At 50.5% G+C, this 15,906-nt stretch overlaps 1 protein-coding gene across 1 annotated transcript in view; it reads left to right on the top strand.

Annotated features, from left to right (window-relative positions):
- The window catches only part of KIF21B (kinesin family member 21B), a 53,433-nt gene extending 47,695 nt beyond the window's left edge, over positions 1-5,738 (top strand). Inside the window, exons 32-36 of the mRNA XM_042780976.1 lie at positions 2,370-2,534; positions 2,820-2,937; positions 4,168-4,338; positions 4,920-5,119; positions 5,639-5,738. Of these exons, the coding sequence (XP_042636910.1) occupies positions 2,370-2,534; positions 2,820-2,937; positions 4,168-4,338; positions 4,920-5,119; positions 5,639-5,738 (754 nt within the window). The remainder of the gene's footprint in view (positions 1-2,369; positions 2,535-2,819; positions 2,938-4,167; positions 4,339-4,919; positions 5,120-5,638) is intronic.
- The last annotated feature ends 10,168 nt before the right edge of the window (positions 5,739-15,906 follow it).

Genomic DNA, 15,906 nt, shown 5'->3' with positions numbered 1-15,906 from the left:
CTTGCTGCAGAAAGGGTGGGAGGGCTTGCTGACTTTGTTATTGTGATTAAGTAAATCAAGACATTGTGGAGTCCTGCTGCCAAGATCATAGGAATTACTTAGATACATAGGAATTACTTAGACATGCTAGGGTGCATGTCAGGGGATGTAGTGGTGTTGTGGGCCTGGTAGTGGCGTAGTGGACCAAACTCAGGTGGGGGATCTGAGAAGCTTCCTGGAGCGGCTGAGATAGTTTGGAAGGAGGTGCTGGATGGAGCTACCAGGGTCAGTTACGAGAGAAGGCTCAGTCAAAGGTCCCCACCTTTGTCCCATACCCCCAACTCTGCCTGCTAAAGTGTGCTGGGTATTGCCTTTTGAGTCCTAAAGAGGAGCTGGAGAAGCAGGGTGAGAACAGAGGGGACACTGGCCTCCAAAGCCATTGTTGGCCACCTGCCTGCATAAGCGAGCCACTCAGGTATGGTCCTGGTTCCTGACCCTGACAGTCTAAGGCAGATGCATGGGAAACAGAACCAAGGCCAGAGTCTCTGCAAAATAAGAAATTACATCTTAACAAAAGTTAGACTTAGGTTTACATTGTAAGCTATAAACTGCTGTTTAATATGATCTGTAAAAAAGAGGCCAATGGAATGGGTATCACCACCTCTTTGTACAGATGAGGAAACTGAGAGTCAGAGAGGCCAAGTAGTCTCCACAAGATGTAGGTTGGAACTCAGCCTTAGTTTTACAACCTGTACCAGTGCTCCAGCTGACAGACAGGGCAGGTGTCGGGGTTGTCTTTTGCTGTGGATGGAGCTCACGCCTTGGTCCCATCCTTGTCAGACCAGAAAATTCTAGAAGCTGTCACTTCTCTCTGTTACTCAGAGAAAGCTTCTTGGAAGAAGTGGATTATGAGGGCTGGCCCGAGTGAGGTTTTTCTTATTTTTTTTTTGTTATGGTAAAAATATATACCCAAACTGCCAAGTCAACCATTTTTATGTGTACAGTTCAGGAGCATTAATTACATTCACCACATTGTACAACCATCACCACTCTTCATTTCCAAATATTTCCATGATTCTTAACAGAAACTCAGTACCCCCTAAGCAATGATTCTCCGTTTTCCCCTTCTGCCAGCCCCTGGTCACCACCTAATACATCTTATTGTATCCATTTGTTAGAATACTAAATATTTCATTTAAGTGGGATCATGCACTATTTGTCCTTTTGTGTCCGACTTATTTCACTCAGCATAATATTTTCAGGGTTCATCCATGCCACAGCATGTATCAGAAATTCATTTCTTGTTATGGTTGAGTCATGTCCCATTGTATCTATACCACATTTTGTTTACCCAATCATCTGTTGATGGACATTTGCATTATTGGCTGTCATGAATAATACTGCAGTGAACACTGGCGTACAAGTGCTGTTTAAGTTCCTGTTTTTAAGCCTTTTGGGCCTATACCTAGGAGTAAAATTGCTGGATCATATGGTAACTCTATGTTTAACTTTTTGAGGAACTGCCAAACTGTTTTCCAAAGCAGCTGCAGCATTTTATTTATTTATCTAATATTTTTTAGCTGTACCATTTTACATTCACACCAGCAATGTGTGAGGGTTCCAGGTTCTCCACAGCTTACTAACACTTGTTGTTATCCATCTTTTTGTTATAACCATCCTAATAGAGGCCAAGTGGTACCTCATTGTGGTTTTGATTTGCATTTTCCCAATAATTAGTGATCCTGAATGTGTTTTCATGTGCTTAGTGGTCATCTGTATATCTTCTTTGGTGAAAATCTTTCAAGTCCTTTGCCATTTTTTTTTTTTTTGAATGGGTAATTTATCTTTTTGGTGGTGAGTTGTAGGAGTTCTTTCTGTATTCTGGTTGATTACTAAACCCTTGAGATAGATATGTGGTTCCCAAATATTTTCTCCCATCCAGTAGCTTATTTCTTCATTTTCTTGATAAAGCCCTTTAATTGACATAAGTCTTTAATTTTGATGAAGTCCAAGTCATCTATTTTGTCTTTTATTGCTCATGCTTTTGGTGTCATATCTAAGAATTCATTGTCACAAACTAGATCTTAAAGCATCACCACTATGTTTTATTCTAAGAGTTTTATGGTTTAGTTCGTATGTTTAGGTCATTGATCTGCTTTGAGTAAAGTTTTAAATATGGTGCGAGGCATGAGTCCAGCTTCATTCTTTTGCATGTAGAGATCCAGTTGCCTTCAGACCATTTATTGAAGAGACTATTCTTTTCTCATTGAATTAATGTGGCACCCTTGTCAAAAATCAATCGACCATAGCTGAGTGAGGGTTTGTTGATTTTCTGGCCCGCTGGATGGACCATCTTAATCTCTGGCCTTGCCCTTCTTCCTCCCGGGCAGGTCTTCAGGCCAGGTGATCTCAGGTGATGCCTGTGCTGCCACATCCACTCGTGCCATCACCAGTGCTCAGGGGGAGCACCAGATCAACCAGATCGCCCTGAGCCCCTCTGGTACCATGCTGTATGCTGCCTCAGGCAATGCTGTCCGCATCTGGGAGCTCAGCAGGTCAGTGAGATGCCTCAGGACAAGTGCTTACGTCTCAGCTTGGAATGACCCACCCAGAGGTGGGAAGGATGTCAGCTGCTCCTCTGTTCTTCTTTTCCCTGGGTTTGTGTCCCCTCCTCTGAGGCCCCTGAGATCCTGGGAAGTTCATGACTATGTTCCTGATCTTGCCTTGAGGGGTAGGGAGAGGACCCTGGCCAAGCCTATTTGTTCCAGGGAAGACCCTCCACCTCTACCTAGGCTCCCCTCTGACACACAGGCCCCTGGCTGGGCCTCTCTCCACTGCAGGTTCCAGCCCATCGGCAAGCTGACTGGCCACATAGGCCCCGTAATGTGCCTCACAGTCAGCCAGACCTCCAGCCAACATGACCTCGTGGTGACCGGCTCCAAAGACCACTATGTCAAGGTATCTGTGGCCACCCTCAGCTCAAGGATTGGGTGGGGACCATTCTCTGTTTCTTTCCCACTCTTACCCACCTTTTCCCTCTGTTGCCTTGGGAAAGCACTCATGAAAATCAGTGAGACTTCTGGGAATTTATACCAAAGAAATCCCTCGAAAGAAGGCAAGAGGGTGTGTGCAGAAAGTCACAGATTGTAGCATTACTTTGTCAATGATGAAAAATTAGAGACAATCTAAATGTCTAACGATAAGCTAACAGTCAAGTCAGTTCTGGAAAATTCACTGAATACAGTATGATGCAACTATTAAAGTGATAATATGAAAACCATAAAGCACGAAAACAGCGCTTATTTTATTTGCTCATCAGTTATGCTGTTGAGAAATGCATGGGCATGGTTGGAAGCTGAAGCTAACTAACCAGTTGCTGTGGAGACTATTGTGTGGGTGTCAGAGTAGAACTGTGCTCCATAGGATTTTCAACAGCAGATTTTTTCAGAAGTGAGTCACCAGACCTTTCTTCCAAGGCACCTCTGGGTAGACTCGAACGTCCAACCTTTTGGTTAGCAGCCAAGCATGGTAACTGTTTGTACCACCTAGGGACTTCAAAAACTGGAAAGCAGCAACCAAAACTGGAAATATATGGTGGCTTGATTACAGATAAATATTTTCCTTTTATTTAAAGTACAAGTAGCATATTAATTACTTTACTGAAGAATGAAAAAGAATTTTAAAGAAAATTGATACCCCAAAGCCCCCTCTGTGCATAGATGCTTTGTACCTAGCTGTGGGGTCTCCTAGTAATCAGCTGATTGACTCACTGCATTAATTTGAGTCAGTCTCCCCACCACCTCATATTCCCAGTCCCCAAGGGGAGGGTCAAGACCTCAGCCTTCAGAGTTCCAGTTCCTAGAAAGAAGCAAAGGAGCCCGATGGCACAGCAGTTAAGAGCTTGGCTGTTAACCAGAAGGTTGGTGGTTCAAACCCACTAGCCACTCTCTGAGAGAAAAGACCTGGTGATCTGCTTGCATAAAGACTACAGCCTAGAAAACGCTGTGGGGCAGTTCTGAAACTTCATGGGACACAAGCAGCAGGGGGCAGCCCTTACCTGCTGGGACGTTCTAGCCCTGGGCTTGCTGGCTGGCCTCAGGCAGAGAATAGCAGTGCCCTGTCCCAGGGCAGACCCTGGCTTTCCCCTCCTCCCTGTGGGCTCTCCCAACCTGTGCCTCCTTCCCACAGATGTTCGAGCTGGGTGAGTGTGTGACGGGCACTGTAGGCCCCACCCACAACTTTGAGCCCCCGCACTACGACGGCATCGAGTGTCTTGCCATCCAGGGAGACATCCTGTTCAGTGGTTCCCGAGACAATGGCATCAAGAAGTGGGACCTGGAACAGCAGGAGCTCATCCAGGTTGGCTAAGAGGAAGGGTAGTGGAGGTGGGTTGGGGGGTGGATTCCTCTGGCTCTTCTCCCCCAGCCCAGGAAGGGCCTTGGGACCCTGAATCTTGGGCCCTCCAGCCCGTCTTTTCTCTATCCTTTTCCCACTGTCTCACCTGCAGCCTCTCTGACTCTGCCCTCTCCCCTCACAGCCTACTCTTAGCATAGCTTCTGCTCTGGCTCTTGGTTGAATGTGGAGTTAAGTCACCTGTCCCCTTTCTGGGGAGCATTTGCATTCCAGTCTGACCCTCTGAGGGCTGCAGTGCTCTCCATCATTGCTTGGCCTTAGGCTTGAGCCCAGGAGGCAGAACAGAAGGTCCCATCTCTCAGATTCTGATATCCCCAGCACAGAGGGAGCTGTGTTTGTTACACCACTGCCAGCCTGGCCCCCGGGACCATGGTACTGCTTGCATGGTGGCTGTAAGGCAGGAGGGGCTTGTAGCAAACCTCTGGCACTAGCAAGAGAGGCTGTGTATTCCTGGGGCCCAGGGTGACCCTTCTTGCCACCTCCTCCCCAAACCTTCCACTTCATCACTGGCCCTGCTCTTCCTGTAGCAAATTCCAAATGCACACAAGGACTGGGTGTGCGCCCTGGCTTTCGTCCCAGGCCGTCCCATGCTACTGAGCGCCTGCCGTGCGGGCGTCATCAAAGTCTGGAACGTGGACAACTTCACACCCATTGGTGAGATCAAGGGTCACGACAGCCCCATCAATGCCATCTGCACCAACACCAAGCACATCTTCACAGCCTCCAGGTGAGTGCTGGGCAAGAGGCCCGCCCTGCTCCCCTCTCCTCTCCCTGGGCGGAGGGAGGCTGGGAGTCTCAGGGACCTTGCAGTTGTCCCTGCAGGCTCTGGGTCCACAGAGCAGACCCCACAGTGCTCTCCTTTCTATCTGCAACCCATGGTCAGCCTTCCTGAGTGCCTACCCGCACTAGGCACTGTGTTATGCAGGGGAGCAGGGAAGTGCTGGGCCCCAAGCCAGGGCGTGTCCACCCTCCACATCTTCCACACACACACACACAGCAGTCCCTCCCCCACCTCACCTCGCTGTCTTGACCCCTGTCCAGGTGTCTCTCAGAACCAGGGCAGCCCTGCCAGCCCCTCAGCTCTAGTCTTGTGCAGGGGACAACCAGGCCCTCTGTCCCAGGGGTGCTCCTCAGACGGTTCTCTCCTTATTCCTTCTTGTTCCGACCTTGTCCCTTCTCTCCCTCTCCACCCCTCCTGCCTCCTCCTGCCTCTCCTCTCTGTCTCTCCCCCTCTCTCCCTCCACAGTGACTGCCGGGTCAAGTTGTGGAATTACGTTCCTGGACTCACCCCCTGCCTTCCACGCCGCGTCCTGGCCATAAAGGGCCGTGCCACTACCCTGCCCTAACACCCGCCCCCCCATAATGCAACAGATCTCTTCCCACTTCCTCCCCATGGTTACTTCTTCCCCATGTCCTTCCTTCTCATGCACTCCTACCCCCCCCCCCAACCTGTCTCCTCTCTCACTCTTCCCTTCTTTCCTTTTCCCTCTTTTTCTCCACTTCGATCTGAGCTGCTTCTTAACGGTATGAGATTATTTTACTCCTCTTCCCCACTCTCCCTTCGCATCCTGCCTGGCCCAGAGAGACTGCACTGCCCCTATGCACCCCACCACCTACCCCTGCTCTTGGTGGGGCAGACCCCCGGGAGATGGCAGCCAGGGAGTAGATAGTAAAGGGGGGAGTTTCAAGTCTGCACAAATCAAAGCAACAGCAAAAAGAAAACCCTCTGCCCAAGCCCCCTCCACCCCTTAGCCTGCCCACCTCTAGCAGTGCTTGCCTCCCACCCAGCCAAGGATGGAGAGTTTAGGAGTCTGGCCCATCCTTTACCTTGGGGACAGCCAGCTGGGCCTGCCTCCAGAGCTGACCAGCTCCCTCTCTGTCCTCCACCCCAGTGACCTCACGGTGAAGTTTTGGAGTGTACGGCGCTTACCTGGTGGCCTGCCCTAGGAGTAAGGTCTGAGGGACGTCCCCTGGACCCTCGACCCCCGGCAGCATGGACAACATAGAAGGGAAGCTGTAGCCTGGGCCATACAGGGCCAGCTGCCCTGGGGACAGAGGGTGTGGGCATAGTGTGGCCCTCTCTCTTCTTCCTCCTCTCCCTTGACCTTCCCACAGGATGCTGCTTCCTCAGACCCTCCCCTGGCTCATGGGGAGCCTCTTAGGGAGAGAGAGGTTGGAAAGGAAATTAAGCTGTGAAGCCAAAGGGCATTTTTTCCCTCTCCTTTCTTTCCCAGCAGGCCCTCAGCCTCCTTTACTCACTGGCCCCATTTTCTCCTTTTGAACTGGCCTGGCTCTGAGGGGACAGTCGGGGCTTGCACTGGGGGGAAGTGGAGCAGCCCCAGACCCCGTCATACTCTCTGATGAGCTGGCCTCCCCTCTACACCTCTCAGCCCAGCCTTTAGAGCCACTGCACCTGCCTCTGAGCCTACAAAGACAGTCCTCAGGTAACCATGGAAACCAGGTGCAGGCAGCTGGGCCCTGCAGCTGACCCCCACCCCTAAGGCGACCAACAGTCAGTCCCAGTTGGCCCCCACCATTCCTTGGGGTCCTAGGCTCAGTTTTCTGATGGGGCCAAGGTGGAGCTGCTAGAAAAATTCCTTTGGGGGAGACAGTCAGAAATACGTCAGTTATTTAATTTATTGTTTTTAGTTTTTATTTTTTGCTGTTGCCTCCTGGAAACTGACTTGAAGTTTCTTCCCACATGTTCTTTCTCTCAGCTCTTGGGGGCCAGGAATCCCCACAACCCTCTCATGCTGCCTCCATTTGCTCTATGGAGGAATGTGCCCCCTTTGATTCTTTGCAGCTCTGGCCCATCCTTGATATTGCCCCTGGGGCCGCCTCTAGGGCACCCCTGGCTTCCAGGCCACCTGAAGCTTCAGTGCCTTCCTCCATCCGGGGCCTGGCACCCACGCGGGGCAGCCTCACACCAGCCATGCCCGCAGTGCCACGTGTGTCTTGTCACTCTCGGGGTCTTGTGCCCACCAAGCCCGGGGAAGGCAGGGGGCTCCACCCCTCAACCCAGAGCCCCCACCAGTGTCATGTAGAAGCAGCTTGTTGGACTGTGTTTATAGGAAGAGGCTTAAGGTGGGGAGGATGCTTTACAGGCACCCTGCCTCCCCTGCCCTTCATCCTAGCCCACTGCTGACCAGACAATGAGTTTTTAACCAGATGTAGCACAGTTGTCTCACCAGCTTCTTTCTCCCTGGTTATTCAGGAGACACATTTTCAAGCCTTAAAGCTGGCATGGGGCAAGGGGCTCTCCCTGTTAGGACATGAGAAAAGAGGGGATTCATTGGGTTACTCTATCCCCTCTGGCTGTGGATTCACAGGCCAGAGTTGTTAAACCAGTGTTCAATCACCTGCTATTGGGAGACTTGTGAATTTACAGTACTGGGATCCCTGCCTGTCCACACTTGGCTTTTCCATTGCTTAATTGGTCTTGTGCTTCCTGGCCTCAGCCTGGGAGACAGGAGCCCCAATTCTGTTCAGAGCACATGGTGACCTTTGGACCTTCTGGAAGTCAATCTAGGTTTCTGTCCTTGGCTCCTCTCTCTTGGGCCAGGGCAGAATGAGTCAGTTCACCGTGACCTCAGCGTGAAGGAATCAGGCCCGTGGCACAGGGCCCAGGGGCCCATCATGGCTATGAAAGAAAAGATACCTGCCCTGCCTCTCTTGTACCTTCCTGGAGCTGCCCCTGAAGCCAGAAAGACTGCCCTACTATGAGTGGCCCTGCTAGATGTGGTGTTGAAGGAGGTGGTTTGCAGGAAGGACACCCTCTGGAATGCTGGTCTCCTGGAGCTGGGGACAGTCTTTCTAGGATGATGGAAACGCTTATTCTTCTGCCATCCTGGGGCTGCTGAGAAACTCCCTTAGCCATCCCAAAAGTGAGCACAAATCTGTCCCCCATCCTTACCTCTCCCCACCTGAACAGGAGGTTTGAACCTTGCAACCTGTAGAAAAGAATCCATCAGCATGACTGTTTACAAACTGTAGAAACACGTCAGACTTTGCGCTCTGCCCCCCCCCCCCGATGGGGGCGCCCTACTGTGGTGACACATTGTAGCTGCAAAGCCTGCTCTTGCTCCAGGTGTGACCTGTGGCCCTGCGAGAGGTGCTCACCGCCACTGCCCGCTGTCTGCTGTTTTGACGGGTCAGCTACCTCATGGCGGGGCCAGTTCTGCTGTCCAGCAAGTATCACTGACTCAGAAACTTGAAGTCGTTGGCAGCCCTGAGCCTACTCTTCCTGTGCGCTCGGAGCTGTGCTCCAAGAGCATTGGAGTCTCTGCCCCTTCTTTCAGGGATGTCCAAGGCACATAGTTAGGGGGCAGGCCCCCACTCCACTCACTGCACAAACATCCTAAGTGTTGGAAGCACAAACTGTTTGATCTGAGCACAATGCAGGGCTTGCAGCAGGCAGCCTGGACAGGTTCTGTCCAGTTAGACAAGATGTCTGGGAGGACCTGCTGGAAGGCCTGGCCCATGGCTTGTCCTAGTTCTGGGACTTGTCATACTGCTTCTTACCCTTCTGAGCCCATCCTAAGACTTGAGGCTGGGTCACTGTAGGCCAAGACACAGCTGTACACTGTGGGCCCAAGAATCAAGTCCTCTCTAGACCCCATACCCAGATCTTTAAATGCCTGGAGTCCGGGCTAAACCCTAACCCTGAGAACAGTTTCCTTATTGAGCCTAAAGAGCTTGGCCCCAGGGTCCCTGTCTCCAGGGCTGAGCCCTCTGAATTTTTTGTAAACTGATTGACAAGCTCCCTGGATGGAAGGTGTCCTGATCCCCACTGCCTTTCTCAAAACAGTCCTGTGTCGGGACTCCAATTCTCAGTATTAACCATGTCAGTGTTGGCTTTTCTCTGAGTGACTCCTCCGTGAATTCTCCACAGTTGCACCTGGAGTTGCCTCTAAAGATTGCCAAGGAAGGAGGAAAAGCTAAGAGGCCTGGGCTGGCACACCCAAGCCTTTGAGGTGGTCAGGGTGCTACTTTCTGCTCTTAGGAAGGAACAGCTGTGGACTAGAAGTGGTCTCCTGCCTACACAGCCTCACCCCAGCTTCAGCCTAGTGAAGAAAGCAGCAGGTTGTCCAGTACGGCTGCCAGTCTAGAGCTGTGTGGCTTTGGCAGAGGGCAGTTCAACCACAGCCACCATGGGGAAGACATGGAGTAGCTAGGACTTTCTCACTCCACCTGGTGCAGTGGAACCACTGGCAGGAGACTGCTGTGAAATCAGTAGACATAACATTCCTTGGCTTTGTTCTCTTCCAGCATGAGGACTGCCCAACTCTGGGGCATCCCTGGATGTAGTCTGGGCTGGGTGCAGGCACAATCTCCTTGGTTGTTTAAACCCAGCCTGTGCTTGGTGTGTTTATGTTTGAGTTTGTGTGGGCTTGGCTCACAGGAGGGGTGAGCTCCTCCCTACTGTGTGGTCCAAACCTGTGTGGCTGTCTCTTGGCCATCCCAAACAGGAAACTGCTTGCTTCTCTCTTCACTTTGCATAGCCTCCTGGTTCAGGCTTAGGAGCTAGGGCTTAGTTAATGCCTTCCACAGGCCTTCTTGGGCCTGGGCCTGGGCCTGGGCCTGGGCCTGGCTCTTCTCTCCCAGCTCTCAGATCCTTCCCTTGCCTCTTCTGTGCAAAGACAGAATCTGCAGGGAAAGTTCTTTTTTTTTTTTTTGTATGGCATCTTTATTCTTTACCCTCCCCATCTCCAGCACTCAGATGAGCCTCAACCCTACCACACCCCAATTCAGTCCTTTGAACCCATGTCCAGAGGGCCTTCTAGGACTGGAAGGTGGGGATTGCTCCATGAAGATCTGAGGGTCAGAGAAGACACCTGAAGTGAATTGGGCCGTGCCCTGCCTGCCGGTTCTTTTCTAGCTCTCATCCCCTGCCCAGGCTGCAGGGTTTTATTTGGCTCATGTTTTCCTTGGTGACGTGGCTAGCACAAGGTGTATATATGTTTTGTATCTCTGCTGATGACTGTACATAGTGTATGAAAGTTATTTAAACCTCTTGATGTACATTTCTGTTCCTAGATTGGACGTGTGTGTTCTAAGAAGTTGTCATAAATAAATAAAACTCGAATGACGGTTGTGGAGATGACATCTGAAGGCTGCTGACCTTTGGCCCCTTCTCTGGGGAGGTTGGTAGGAGTGGGCAGGACAGGCTTTGGGCTGGACCTAGCCTGATAAGAACTTCCTGGGCTGTGAGTTTGAGGTAAGCAGGGCTTTGAGAGTGTTGAATTCCCAGCAAAACGCTGTATGTTGCCTCCTTGGGTAGGCATGGGGCAGCTGGAAGAGAGGGCACTGGCATTTATTGAGCACCTGCTATGTGCCAGGCCCTATTTCTGTCATTTTCCACTGATCACCACTGCCTTGTGTGGCAGGTGATGGTATTCCTATTTTATGGAATGGCAGTAGTCTAGGAGAGGAAGTGCCTTGTCCAGAAACACAGACAGTAAGAACAGAGCCAACATTTACTCAGACCTGCTCAACCACAGCACCCATTTCCTTTCATTAACATATAATGCACATTCTCTAGGGCCTGGAAAATGCTGTGCCTAGTGCCTACCAGACACATTTCCTTCCCTTACCACTTAAGAAGAGAAGACATAAATATAAAAGGTTAATATAAGAAAACAGCTCTACAGTGCTCTTGACTTTTTTCTACATCAGTCTTTTTCTGTCTTTGTAAAACCCTATTCCTGCTGATAAAGGAGCTCTGGTGGCACAGTAACTAAGACATCTGTCTGCTAAGGTTGGTGGTTCAAACCCACCAGCCACTCCTCAGAAGGAAGATAGGGCAATCTACTTCTGTAAAGATTTACCACCTTGGAAACCCAATGGGGGTCACTATGAGTCAGAATCAACTCCATAGCAGTAGGTTTGTTTTGGTTTGGTTATTCCTGTTGATAAGGAGCTCTGGTGGCACTGTGGTTAAAGTGTTGGGCTGCTAACCAAAAGGTTGGTGGTTCAAACCCACCAGCTTCTCTGGGGAAGAAAGTTCAGGACATCTGCTTCCATAAAGATTACAACCTGGGAAACCCTATGAGGAAGTTCTAGTCTATAGGGTCACTATAGGACCCTATAGATTGGAATCGACTCGATGGCAGTGGAATTTGGTATTCCTGTTGGTATCTTTAAATCACACACCACCAGCTCCTGGAGATTGTGGTCCATGCCCTGGGGAGAGAGGCCCAGGGGACAGGGAAGAGGGGAATCTGCAGCCTCATCCCCTGCCAAGACCTTCTGTAAGGCTTTATTTTCCGTTTTTTTGTATTATTAAGACAATAAAAACATATAAATGAACAGTTACCATCAAGTCAATTCTGACTCATGGCAGCCCATGTGTGTCACAGTAGAACAGTGCTCCATAAAGTTTTCAATGCCAGGCCTTTTGGACGGACTCAATCCACCAGTCTTTTGGAATAGCACCACCCAAGGATTCCAATGAAGACAATAGGCCTCTCTTTGCTTGGTTTCCAAATATACAGTAAAGTTGCTTTTTCAAACTGCAGATGCCCACTGCTTATCCAGACTTGAGGCTGCTGACAGATAATACAGCCAGTGAGTTCTGGTGTATGCAGGAGGCAGAAGTCAATATGGGTTAGAGGGGAGGTTTCCTCCAAGAGGCTTCTGGTCTTCAAATGAAAGGGCCTTAAAGGCAGAGGGGACCTCCAAGACACTGAGAGGCACATGTGGGCCAAGTGGCCCTGCCTCCCCCAAGCCCCTCAGAGGGCAGAGAGGTCTCCCAGGCCTGGGAAGCAGGGTGGCTTCTTGAGGCCCTTGATTTTGGCTGACTGACCAGGCCCCAGCCTCTCCCAAGTCTCACTGCACCCTGCTCCCCACAGGCCCTTATTTTACGTAGTATTCTGCCCTGGGGACAGAGCTCACTGTTGACTATAGGAAGTAACAACTGGGTAGGGCCAGCTGCAGTTTATGGGTGTGGGGGTGAAACCAGGAGACAGGCAGGGAGCAGGTCAGAAGCTGCCCTAGACCTAGGCTCTTGCCCCAAAGAGGGTTTGCTGCCAAAGGCAGTTTTTTCAAACAGGTACCCCATGTCTTGAGAATGCCTACAACAACAAAAAAACCCACTACCAGTGAGTCGACTCCGACTCATAGCGACCCTCATTGGGTTTCCGGGGCATTACATGTTTACGGAAGTAGATTGCCCAGTCTTCCTTCCTCGGAGTGACTGGTGGGTTTGAACCTCTAACCTTCTGGTTAGCAGTCAAATGGCTTAGGCACTACGTCACCAGAGCCAAGACTGTCAGTATTAGTAATCCCAGGGAGTGAGAGGTGGAGGGCAGGGGGACTGGGTTAAGGAATATTGTTTTTATATTGTTTTAATGTAACTATTGGGTTTTTGTTTGTTTTGTTTGATTGGGTTGGGTTTTCCAGCATGGCCAAGTGACTCCAGCTGCTGGCCAAGGCTGAGATGTTGCTACAAGGAGCATGGCCACCCCAGGAGGGAGGTGTGTAGGGGAGGAGAGGGCCAGCAAGTGAGGAGATCTGCACATTCCCAGGATGGGAGTCAGCAGATGTGGGCACTCAAGATGGGAGCCAATGCAAACCAGATCCTACGAGTATATCTGTTTGTTATAGAAAATTTGGAAAGCAAAAGAGTCAAGAAGAAAACTTCCAATTAGGATATAAACTATAGGGCAACTGTCCCCAGACACAAGGAAATGACATTTCTTAGAACTTGATAAGGGTATTCATTGTCAGGGTCCTTGGGAGTTGCAAAGAGTGAACACTTTCAGCTGATGACTGAAAGGTTGGAGGTTTGGGTCTACCAGAGGTGCCTCAGAAGAAAGACCTGGCAATCTACTTCCAAAAAATCAGCCATTTACATCACTGTAGAACACAATTCTACTCTGACACACGTAGGTCTCCATGAATCAGAAGTGACTCAACAGCAACTGTTAGTTTTAGTTATTCATTGTTAGAGCTGGGTTGCATCATAAAAGATAGTTTTTCGCACTTCCTCAATGTATAGAGAACCAAGGGAGTCCAGAGATGCAGACAGAGTTGGCCAAGGCTGTCCAGGAACAGAAACAGCCCTAGAGTCCATCACACCTGTCTGGTTTCTTCCTATTGTGACTGTTACTGTGGCTTGACCAAGGTGATGGGGTGATTTGTGGGGACCTCAGAACAGCCTCTGAAAAGGGTCACATGCCAATGCACTTGACCTGTTAGTGGGTTTATAATAAGATCTGTTTCCTTTTATTACTGCTTGTCACAAAGCAAGATTGCCCTCTGGATGGTGAGGGACATGAGCATGCTACTGAGTCCTGCAAGGTCCTCCATTCACCTTTACCTATAAAGGTTCAGCTGATAAGGCCTGGTGATAGCTGGTGGCTGCTGATTAGGAACCCAGAGCAGGGGCCAGGGGGCATGGGTAAGATGAGCAGGGATGTTAATGCTGCTGCCTTTGAAGGTAGTTTTCCAGCATGGCCAAGTGACCAGCTGCTGGCCCAGGCTGAGATGCTGCTACAAGGAGCAGGGCCACCCCAGGAGGGAGGTGGTTCTGGTTACCTAGTGCTGCTCTGACAAGAATACGCCACAAATGGGATGGCCTTAACAAACAGGAGTTTATTCTTACAATTTGGGGTTTTAAGTCCAAGTTCAGAGTACCAGGCTCTAGGGGCTGGGTGAAAGCCCTTCAACCTTGGGGTCCAGCTCTACCTCCTGCTCCTGGCCCACTGGAGCTAGAGGTGTTTCTTCACTTACACAGCTGCTGGCTGCTGAGGCTGAGAAGCCCCAAGGTTGACAAGTAAAAAGACACAGTCTCGATGTTACCAAACCACATGCCAGGCCATTAACTTAAGTCCATTGTAAGTCCCAAGGTCGGCAGAGCATAGTAGGCTGGTGAGCAACGACACAGCTACATGCAGGGTCCAAGCGTGCCATAAGCTAGCAACCATTCCCAGGGCTTCTCCTTATATAGAGGAAGCAGACCACATCCCAAAGGCAGCTACTCAGCTGCTTGTGGTAGATCCACCATGGAGTTGATTGCCAGTCTCATCATGGGGAATAACTACCACCAGCTGCCCAGCCACTCAACCAGGCCCAGCCAAGTTGACACACAAACATAACTAACACAGAGGTGCATAGGGGAGGAGAGGGCCAGCAAGTGAGGAGCTCTGCACATTCCCAGGATGGGAGTCAGCAGCAGATGCAGGCATTCAGGATGGGAGCCAATGCAAACCAGAGTTCCATCCAAGTCAGAGCATGTTGGCTATCAGGAGCCTACATTTTAGGACATTCCTTATTGTCAGAGGTAATAAGGTGATACAACTTGGCTTGGTGTGTGTGTGTGTGGGGGGGTGCAGGCAAGGGACTGGTGACAGTGGGAGTAGCAAATAACCTTGCATAAGCCCCGAGTTGCTCCAGGGTCTTTCTCAGTCAGACAGAACAGGGTAAGACTGATTCCAACAGAAGCAATGTGAGAGAACAGTGCTGCTCCACTTCACCTCACCATGGGGAGGAAACATCTGGCTCCTCCAGGGAGCACTGGCTGAGCTTCTGGCATCCACGTGCATGTGTTGTCACTTGAGCTGTGGTTTGGTCGGTGCCAAGGGGTATTTTTACAGAGCAGTCCTGTTCCTGCCTGTGTACTACACAAACGCTGTGATCTGGGATATTTTGTGAGCTCACTAATACCCTTTAATTAATCACACTGCTGCTTAAACTAGCCACAGTGGACTCTGTCGCTTACCACCAAGAACCCTGCCCAGTGAAACTGGATTCTAGAATACTTCACGTGTTCCAACATCACTTTTGTCCCAATTACAAGTTCAAGTGGGAGTTCAAAAGAACCTGCATGCTCTGACCACAGCCCACTGGGCAGGGTGGGAGCAGGGTCCAGAGGGGCAGTGGTGGGAGAGGCCAGCCTGGAGGCAGACTTTGTTGCAGACATGTATGACTCTATCCTATCTGGTCAATCAAGAAAGGACTTGACTGGGAAAATAAGGAGACACCTACTGCCACGAGAGTTCATACTCTTCCGTTTATTATAAAGGTTCTGTGCCTATATCCCCATGAGTGCAACACTCAGGAGCTTGAGCCAGTTACCACAGTCTTGTCTGCCCTGGCTGGGAACCCAAAGACATAAGCTCAGAAGCAGTGCCTCCAGGGTCTCCTCTGGCAGAAGAAACAGGAGGTCGGGGTGCTGTCCACCTGCATTTTCTCCCTGACTTCCAGGATGTAGCAGGTCTGTGTGGCCAGGCAGCTGACCATGGAGTCAGGATCATTCTGCATGTCATTGAGGGCTGGAACAGAGACACTGCTAGACACTTGACCAGAGAGAGGCTGCTGGGCTGGGCAGAGGGACCTAGGCCCGGCAAGGTGGCTCATCAGGGTGACTCTTGGGAAAGGTACAGGGCCATGCATGGGACAGGGCCTGGCAGATTTTAAGTGATAAGCAAGAGTTTCTTCTGAGAAACCACATTACTTAGTGAAAAACACCACTACCCACCTGCCACGGGTTCCACAAGACCCAAGGCCTGGCTA

Source organism: Orycteropus afer, unplaced genomic scaffold (genome assembly GCF_000298275.1).
Source record: "Orycteropus afer afer isolate SDZICR_OR568_19922 unplaced genomic scaffold, OryAfe1.0 scaffold00075, whole genome shotgun sequence".
Lineage (NCBI taxonomy): Eukaryota > Metazoa > Chordata > Mammalia > Tubulidentata > Orycteropodidae > Orycteropus > Orycteropus afer.
Note: the sequence above shows the minus strand (reverse complement) of the source record. Positions and strands in the feature narration are given on the sequence as shown.